Genomic DNA, 10,023 nt, shown 5'->3' on the forward strand with positions numbered 1-10,023 from the left:
GTTTTAGCCTAATCACTGAATTAATGTCACCAGACGTATCAGTAGGTGGAGATCTCAGATCGCCTGATTACGTTTAACTATCAGGACAGTTGCACTCTATTCCCACTCATCATCTCCAGTCTGGGCAGCTGTTTGTGGCTGGCTGGTAGCTCCCCCCTGAGGGCAAAAAAAGAAGCCGTGTTAGAATGTTGATTTAGTCAAACTTGTCCCCACAAATGAACAGTGAAAGCTTTGCTCTATTGCACTCATTGCAGTGAATTATAAATACAGTGAAACCTTAACTCTATTGCACTCATTGCAGTGAATTACAAATACATTACCTTCCTAGAGTCCGTGGAAGCAAAGGTGCTCCCTCCTGGGTTGAAGCCTGTAGTTCCAGTGGCGCCCATCGCTGAATCCTCAAGCCACTTAGGCACCTCCTGCTGAGCCTGTCAATTACATTCAAACCAATAGGAACTGTTACGGCTGGCGTTGTGCTTTTTAAGGTATGTCAGGGCAGTGTGTTGAGGAGTTCGCTTACATTAGAGAGAATTTTAACCAGGGCGCGAGCCAGCTGGTTGTCGTTCTCAGGATCGTAGAAGGAAATGGCTTTCCCAGTGTTGCCACAACGACCGGTCCTCCCGATGCGGTGGACGTATTCGTCAATGCCTTTTGGGAGGTCAAAGTTGACCACGTGCTGCACATCTTGTATATCCAGACCTCGTGCAGCCACAGAGGTAGCCACCAGGACGGGACATTTTCCAGAGCGGAAGTCGTGTAGCGCCTGCTCTCGCTCACGCTGCTCACGGTCACTGTCAAAAGACACAGAACAGGTCAAATGCTGCTCTGCTTAGGAGCTGGAAAAAAACATAAAAATGAAACATCGTATCAAGCCACCACTTACCCATGGATACTAGTGGTAGCAACCTTCTCCTGACACAAGAATGTTGCAATGAAATCGGCTTGTCTCTTCGTCTCCACAAACACCATTGTACGCTCAGTTCCTGCATAAACCCCAACAAAAAGCAACACATTGTTTAGTTATTGCCACATGTTTGTTACAAAAAGGGGAGACACAGGCACAATAGGCTTATTAAGGTATAAGCCTAAAAATAACAGAAAAATAGCAGTTAATATAGACGAGGATCAGTGTATAAGCAGTGTGCGGGAGCATGTGTGTTGTAAACCAAAAGGACACATACAAACAGAAACCTGTGGAGCAAGAGTGACTTAATGAAGGCATGATTAATTTTAACCTTTTTTGCCATTAAGGTTATTGATTTAAAATGGCTTAACAGTAGAGACTGGGAGGTAGTGAGGTTAGAGACGTTACCAGTGGTCTTGAGGACATTAATTAGTTGTTCTCTCTTTGAGAACTTGGTGACCTCAATCAGCTTCTGCTCCACGTCACTGCAGGCTCCGCCCACCACACCCACAGCCAGGAACAAGTAGTCAGCCTTCAGGAAGTCAGCAGCCAGCCTGTAAAAAACGCCAACATGCAGATAAATGAAGGTATTGAGGAGTTTCACATAAATATAACCTTTATTATTACTTAAGTGTACTTTTGGATGTCCTCAGGGAAGGTGGCACTAAACATCAGGGTCTGACACTCCTCTTTTGGTGGTAAACCAGGAGAGCCCACCAACTTGCGCATGTCAGGCTCAAAGCCCATATCCAACATCCTGTCTGCTTCATCCAACACCAGGTAACGCACCTTACCGAGACCCACCTTGAGGGCACATCAGAGTTATGACAGCATATATATGATTTTCCCTGGGGTCAAATTCAGCTGTTTAACAGTCAGTGATAACATGTATAAACACAAGGCATCTCAACAATATAAGTAGGGATGAAACAGTTAATGCAACTAATTGATTTAATTGATTATTTAAAAAAAAGTTGTTGATTATCTTCAATTTAATGTCTATAATATAGACAAATCTTCTAAAACAAATTCAAAATTGTGTGACAAAGAATAACATACGCTCATGTGGTTAATCGATTCATAGATGCATACATTTAATATATATTTTTAAATGCTCATTTATTATTTAAATAATTAAAAACAGCACTTGATAGAATAATGATGATAAGAAAATAAGCGATAGTTGGAAGTCTTGAACTATGTCAAACAGCTGGAAAGGTTCCCTCTGCCATCATTACTGAATTGGTTCACTGCCATCAATACTTAAATGAGGGCTTCATTACCTTTTCTCTTTGAATCATATCTAACAGCCTTCCTGGAGTCCCGCACAACACGTTGCACCCCCTCATGATGTCCCTGATTTGGTGTCCAGTAGCGATTCCACCATACACCACAACAGGACGCACACATGTCCTACACAGGTCAGACAAGAAATATATGTTCATTAATATACTACGGCGTGTTTAATTGGCCTCTGGCCAGTGTGCACTTTTACAGACTCTAATTATTACTGTCCATGTGCTACTACACTAATGAGACACAGCTGTATGATCTGAACTGAACAGCTATGTAATAATAATTGTTCCACTTAATAGATAGTATTTAGGAACACAGGACAGCCTACGTGCCGAAATGCATCAGTTTTTCTTGTTAGACTGCTGCTTATCTCCATTAAAAGACACCTACAACTTAATCTGAGTGTGCGGATAATCATTTTTACCATGTGCTACTGCAGAACATCAAACTAATGTGACAATACACACCCATGGGCAAACTTCCTAGCCTCCATGTAGATCTGATTGATAAGTTCTCTGGTTGGAGCAACGATCACCACCTCAGGTTCCTGCTGCTCACTGAACTGACTGGCTGCCACTCCGTCTTTCATCAGCTGCTGGAGGATTGGCAGCAGGAAGGCAGCCTGTAGGGAGGAAAACACATTACAATCCTCCCTGACAGGAAAACAATCTCACCCCCACTTCCTGATCTACAGAGGGAATGTGGTGGTTCATTACACCACCTGATGTATATATTTTCAATCCCTACAACAAACAATGTGTCCTGTCCTGAACCAGAAGTCATTTTAGATGAAAGCATCAGCTGAATCTTACCGTTTTGCCTGATCCAGTCTGGGCACAAGCCATGAGGTCTCTGCCTGCTGTGACAATGGGGATGCCATGCTTCTGCACTGGAGTTGGCTTCACATAGCCAGCCTTGCTCACATTCTTTTTCAGGGACTCGCAGAATTGTGCCTCCTCGAAAGTCTGAAGATGGAGACAAACAGGGTTTCATTGCCGTCTAAGAAAACTACTCACCACTACTGAACAGATGAGAACGCAAACAGATCCATACCATGATGGCCTTTGGTGGGTTGCTGCCGCTAACATCCACCATGATCTGATCATACTTGTCAAAGTTGATGCCAGATTCGTAGTGGGAAAAAATTGATTCTTCATCCTCAGGGAGGTCTTCAGGAATATAGGTCACCCTTGGTCCTGGGGAAGGGGACGAGGTTAGACTGATAAAGGCATAGAAGAAAAGACAAGCTTTCACTGTGTTCACAATAGACACATTTACTTACTCTCTTCAGCTCCATCTTCAGCGTTTCCTGTTGAATCTGTTACAGATACACAAAATTACATTTTTAGCATGTTTCCCAATGAAAGCTGACCAACTCAAACATGGAACCTGATTCACACAAATTACCTTTGGAAATGACTTCTTCGTCTTTGCCACGATATCCTGCAGCATAACACAAGAAGGATCAGTTCAGTTGACATTCACTCATGAACATGACTCTGTAATTAATTTCATAATTATGTATCATGGTTCATTTACCTCCTCCAGAACCTTCACTTCCACCTTCTGTTCCACCTTAAAAGACATTTGTCATATCATTACACTTTAACTACATAACTTTTTGCAGTAACCCTAACTTAAGTTGGGTTTTGAATAAAAGTATACCTTGACGGAAGCCTCCCCTGCCTCCTCTTCCTCCACGACCACCTCCTCCAAACCCTGGGAAGAATAAATTATATTTTCCATCATTCACTTTAAGGACATAACGGTCATTAATAGTTTAGCTACTTGAGAAAGGAATTCCATTACATATTGAAAAATACTATCAGTTCAATAACAAATCATTTATGGACAATCCATACGATCCATTGCCACAGTAACCCAGTTCATCTAATTTAGTTTAATCAGCCATTACCTTCTCTGGATCCTCCATCATCATCTCCATCACTTCTACCTCCTCTGCTGCCTCCTGTCAAATACAAATATTATTGTGTTAACCTGTAAGAACCACTGTTTTCAATGGTTATCTTAGTTAATGCATATTTTCACATGGATTTCATCAAAGAAGCTGCTTCACCAGTGTGAATTACATGTGGAACTATCAGCCAAAGCCCGTCTTACCTCTGCCTCCTCGTCCTCTTCTCTCTTCTCCTCCTCCACTGTTCCAGCTGCTGCCGCCGCCTCCTCCTCCCCCTCCACTGTTCCAGCTGCTGCCTGCTTCATCTAAACAAATAAAATACACAACTCAGACATAGTATAATATATATATATGTACATTATTGAACAGTGAAACTCCAAAATTACTACTAGTACTTACCATTTCCGTTCTCATCAGCTCCTGCAAAAGAAAGGTCAAAGATTTAGCTATATTTAAGCTATAGATGTGTTGAGGAACAATGTCACTGTCACATGTATGGTAGGGCTTCATGAGACGGTAAATAGTATTCCAGAATAATGTAATTATGATGCACTCACACATTGCTCCAATTTGACTTATTTTAGCACACAGAGTGAAATATATTGAAACAATGCAAGTGTGCATAAGGGTTTAATGGTTCGAGTACAACAATTAGTTATCGTTACTGCATGGTGAAAGCAGAACTTTTTTGACTGGCCTGTACAAATGTCGGTTTAAATCCATGATTTTCAGTACAAAATGTATAGGATGACGTTGACCCTAACGGTGGAAGCAGAACTGCTGTGATGGCTGCAGTGCTCTTCACCAACAGCCAGTATGCTTGATTTGATAATAGATTATTGGCAACTGTCTTTATTGATCATGCGCAGTAATATCAATAGTATATCACATAATTGTATGCAGCCCAAATGTGTTTTTACCTTCACTCTTAAATCCTCCTCCTCGTCCCCCTCGGCCCCTTCCTCTTCCTCCACGGCCTGTATAAAGCACACGCAACCTCCATTTAGTACATGATCTAATGCTGGCCGTTTATTCTTGTGCATACAGGCGTAGAGCGCCAACTCGGAGCAGATCTGTTAGCAAAGTTTAATTCTGTCTGTTTTTTTCTTTTTTTTCCTTTCATGTGTAACAGATAATAGACATAAATGTACATTGTACTGTATCCGACACGTCATTTCCCCAACCCCCCACCAAGGTCATAATAACAAGCCAAAAAACTGTAAAGTAAAGACAAAAACAAAACGGCAAAAAAGTAGTAAATAGACAATAGTAAAAAAAGAAAGAAATTCATTTTAACTTTTTGAAGGGCTCACTGCTGACGAATGCCTCACAGTACCCCTGCTGTTGTCTGCCTAACCTTACACAATTATTACATAATCGCCTAATCTTAATTAAAACTTTTTGCATAATCGTCACAATTATTTCCATGTTAAAAATGTTAATATATTTTCAAATTTCTTTTAAAAAAATAGTGGAAATAGCAGATCTACAAGCTCAAAACGTGTTGTGATCGGCCATTTCCACTAACGTTTTTTTTTTTAGAGTAGGTAAATGTGTATGTTATTTGTCATAGCTGCCCTGTGCAACTTTAGTTTACGAAGCCTAAAAGCCAAAGAGAAATGTAATTTTTATTCATGTTCAACGCAATTATTTGAGTGACAATAAAACGTCAAGTAAAATATCATAATCGTGACAGCCCTACTTGTGCATCTCAACTTGCCCCTTGAGACAGTAGTTTGATGGTTTCATAAATTAGGACCCCCATTTTGAATTTACCATAAAGTCAGTGCAAAGTCTAAGACATTCAACTACCTGATGTCCCTCTATCAAAATTGTACTTGAGCCCATTCAGACCTCTTGCAACTACATATTAGGCCCAGACCCAGTGGTGGAGAACAAAATCTAAGGAATAACATTTCCCACAACAAACACTTACCCCTTCTGTCATCCCCTCCTCCAAAACCTCCGTTGTCTTTCCAGGAGCTTCCTAAAAATAAACAAAAGTCCATCACTGTCACCCATACGAACATTCAACTGATAACAATCTGTTACCCCCACTGAACATACAGTACATGAAGGTACTCCATTAGTCACTGGTAGAAATGTTCTATTTTATGACTTGTTTAAAGAAAAAAAGTCTAGATTACTGGCAATATACAGTAACACTCTGTGTTAATCTAACAGATAGTTATGGGTCCATTTTTACACTGTCATAGAACAGTCAGGATTTTGCTGTGTAGCTGCTATGAGTAAACCTACCACTGCTTGAAGCCTGGCTGGTGAATGTACCACCGGTGACGGTTCCCTGTAAACATGGACACAGATATGAAACCTGTTAGGATTTCAACTGAGTCTCAATGTTTCAAAAAGGACAGTTAAGTTCTCTCAATTTTAAGTTACCTTTTCCTCCCAGTCGGCCATGGTTGTCAGCAGTCTTTCAAAAGAAATGAAGTATATAGCCTATAATAAAAAAGAAAAAGAAAAACAATCTTTAACACAAACACGTAAAATGTATTCATAGAGCAGTATTTCTCAAACATTTTCATGTCAAGAACGTCCACATTGATATTAGGCAGCGGACCACCAATTGACAAGATTTTGTGCCAAAGACACCCATAAGAACATTTTATTGTTAGATCAGATTAAGTATAGAATTCTACAAATGTCTGTGGGGCGATAACAGTGGAGAGAGTGAAACCTATAATCTTAATAGTCATTCTTATACATTCCCCCATTGGGTTAACGTCTACCTGTCGAAATAAGTGAAATTCAACCCCATACTTTTGCTGGGGACCCCCTGGAACTTTCTCAAGGGGGTCCCTGGACCCTAGGTTGAGAACCAACGTTCTAGAGAGCCTCCCCCTTAAGACCCAACCTGGATTGACAACAATCTGTGGATCTTTGCACGTCGTTGAGTTTAAAGTGTTATTTTATCAGACCAGATTAAGTTCACTTAATCATCAGTTGTCATTGGCTCTATGCACAGCAGTCATATTGGAAAGAAATTGGGCCTCTTCCATACTTCCTTCACAAGTGTTACCAATGATTCTAATGAACATGAAGGCTCTGTTACATTTAGTAGCACAGTGGTTCTCAAACCTTTTAATTTCAAGGACCCCCATAATTCTGAGAGTTACACACCCGAAAGAGGCCATTTGGAACCCTTTCAAGGAACCATGAGGGTCCCTGGACCACACTTTGAGACCCACTGGTGTAGAAGAGGCCCAATTTCTTTCCAATATGGCTGCTGTGCATATAGCATATTGAAGCAGTCTCACTCGTAGCCTCGATGCAATGTGCATGCGTGTATTGCATAATAAACCAAACCAAAGACTCTTCTTCAGGGTATGACGTCGAGTGAATGTAGTAAACTCACCACTAATGGAGAGTTTCCATGTCAACGTCATACCCTAAAGACTTTGTTTGTAGAAATGTTGGGTTGTGTTTAATTCCTCTGGCATTTTGTTTTATATAATGTCATTTATGGAAATGGGTGGGATGGCCGACTAAAAATAGACATCGCATTATCATTAAGACGACGAGTGTGTGACTAATGTTATATTATCTGTTCACCGTGGTGGTGATCGTGGCAGTGGAAGAAGTAATGACATTTTTTTACTTAACCCTTCCATTGTGTTTGAGTTTAAGTAGGTAAAAAGTACCCTTTGCATTTCTGTATTGGAACAAGGATTAGCTACTTCTTCCCTGGCCTTACAAATATTATAATGTTAATATAATTTATTGATGTGTAAATTATTGTAGTGCTAATTAGGCCTTTATTTTAAAGTTGTGTTGCGGACGCCATTCTGTCTTCCACGTGGTGGTGCGGCCTCTATGACATCAACTTCAACATTAACTTAATCATTTCAAAAGACTCGAGTCAAACTCCAGTCCTTACTAATTACTCTCTAATCATATCTACATTAAGTATTTGGACACCAAGTCGTGCAAATTGTGAATAAATGCATTAATTATTAGGCCTCATCATATCATTGTTTTCGCAGCAGACCTTACCTCTTCAACGTTGAGAAGAAAAGAAGGATGTTTTAATCAAATGCACGTGTGTCACTGCGTAGCGTTTACTGGAGATGATTGACAGGCTGATTGACCTGTAACAGGTAGCAGAGTGCTGCTAGACCCGCCCTGCCACGCCCCCTGCTGCATTGCGGCAATGATTGACAGGTTGATTGACCTGTAACAAGTAGCAGAGTGCTGCTAGTCCCGCCCCTGGCGCAACCCCTACATATCGCGGGATAACCGATGTAATCGCGTCGCTTCCGACGTAGCCCGGCCGCTTGGTCGCATCTTGATTGGTTAGATCGTAGCCAGGCAACGAGTGGTTCTAAAACTATTAAAAGTAGTTTGTATAAAAAATAAGTTGTATAAAAATACATTTCGTGTTGGATATAATAGTTAGTTGGGAATACACTAGAAGAAAAACACTATTTCAATTTGTGGTTCCCAAACTTTTTAGCTCAAGACCCAAAAGAGTAATTTTATGTCTCCGCGGCAAGCTACTGAAAAATATCTGTACACTTGAGTAAATGTACTTAGTTACTTTACACCACTGTATTTAACCAGTTATTATGATCACAAACCAATTCAGAATCAGCTCAGAAAACACACCGTAAACGTCAGTTGGGTGAATTAAATGGACTATAAAGCTAAAACCTACAGTATGGCTTGCTTTAACCACATTATTAACCCTGGTGTCGCTTTGGGCAAGATTAGACAAAATATAACATGCTATTTCCCTACGGTGGCGGTGAAGTAGTGGTGGAAAAAGTACTCACATTTTTTACTTAAGTAAAAGTATCGATACTGCAATGTAGAAATACTCTATTAGTAAAAGTCTGGAATTCAAAATGTACTTGAGTACAAAAGTATTGTATTGGTATCAAATTGTACTTAAAGTACCAAAAGTATAAAGTACTAATTATGCAGAATGTCCCATTTCAAGTTTTCAAATGTATCAAACTGTTTTGGAAATAGCAGATCTACAAGCTTGTAGAACTTGTAGATCTGCTATAAGTAACTAGTAACTAAAGTTTTGCGGCCGCCATTCTGTAGTGGAGTATAAGTAAAAATATTGGAAATTGGAAAAAGTATTTCCAATTTGAGTATTTCCGAAATACTCAAGTAAAGTAAAGTAAAAAAAAATTAATAATAATCAAAATTGTACTTAAGTACAATACTTAAGTAAATGTACTTAGTTACTTTAAACCACTGCCCTGAAGTAACAAACGAATGCTGCTGCCTGCTAGCATGTCTTACAGTTATTGTATTGTATTATATAGTTATTACCTGTGGTGACAGTAAATAAACCAAGTTCAGTGAACTTGCCAGACTACACACTAAAATCCTGAATCTTAATTGAACTCAAACTGTAAGGGTACATTTGCACGACCCAGAGGGTCCTTTACATGTAGCTAAAGCAATCACATGGGTTATCATTTCTGTAGTGCAGTAGTGGAAGAAGTACTCAGATTTGTTACTGGAGTAAAAGTAGTAATACCATAATGTTGAGGTACTCTGTTACAAGTAGGGGTGTAACGATACATTTTAACAACGATTCGATACGTATCACGATACTTGGTTGTCGATACGATACATGAACGATACAGGTTAATTTAGAACGATACGATATGTTTCGATTCAGTGATTTAGTCGATACGATACATGAACGATACAGGACAGGTTAATTTAGAACGATACGATTCGATTCAATGACTTAAAATCGATATAGTAACTATTTATTTACCCAAAAATTCTGTGTGAAAAATAAATACCTGGATACTGGATATAAATCCCTCTTTCTCTTTTTTTCTTCTTAAAAGTACTTAGTTTGATATAATTGATTATTTGCATTGCAGAACGATTCGATACGATTATTTGCATTGCAAAA

General features: G+C 39.7%; 1 protein-coding gene across 1 annotated transcript; it reads right to left on the reverse strand.

Moving 5' to 3' along the window:
* Positions 1–96: 96 nt before the first annotated feature.
* On the reverse strand, positions 97–6,539 carry LOC308080516 (putative ATP-dependent RNA helicase DDX4; the record flags this gene model as incomplete). The annotated part of the gene is made up of 19 exons (XM_080422412.1): positions 97–156; positions 321–428; positions 521–791; positions 884–983; positions 1,313–1,458; positions 1,542–1,708; positions 2,188–2,317; positions 2,668–2,822; positions 3,013–3,165; positions 3,254–3,396; positions 3,483–3,518; positions 3,608–3,643; positions 3,866–3,919; positions 4,116–4,169; positions 4,322–4,423; positions 4,518–4,538; positions 6,055–6,105; positions 6,378–6,423; positions 6,519–6,539. 19 exons carry the CDS (start codon positions 6,537–6,539, stop codon positions 97–99), a joined length of 1,854 nt encoding a protein of 617 aa, XP_080278538.1.
* Positions 6,540–10,023: the final 3,484 nt, after the last annotated feature.

The sequence above is a fragment of the Gymnoscopelus braueri genome, assembly GCF_963280865.1.
Source record: "Gymnoscopelus braueri genome assembly, chromosome: 24".
In the NCBI taxonomy this organism is placed as follows: Eukaryota; Metazoa; Chordata; class Actinopteri; order Myctophiformes; family Myctophidae; genus Gymnoscopelus; species Gymnoscopelus braueri.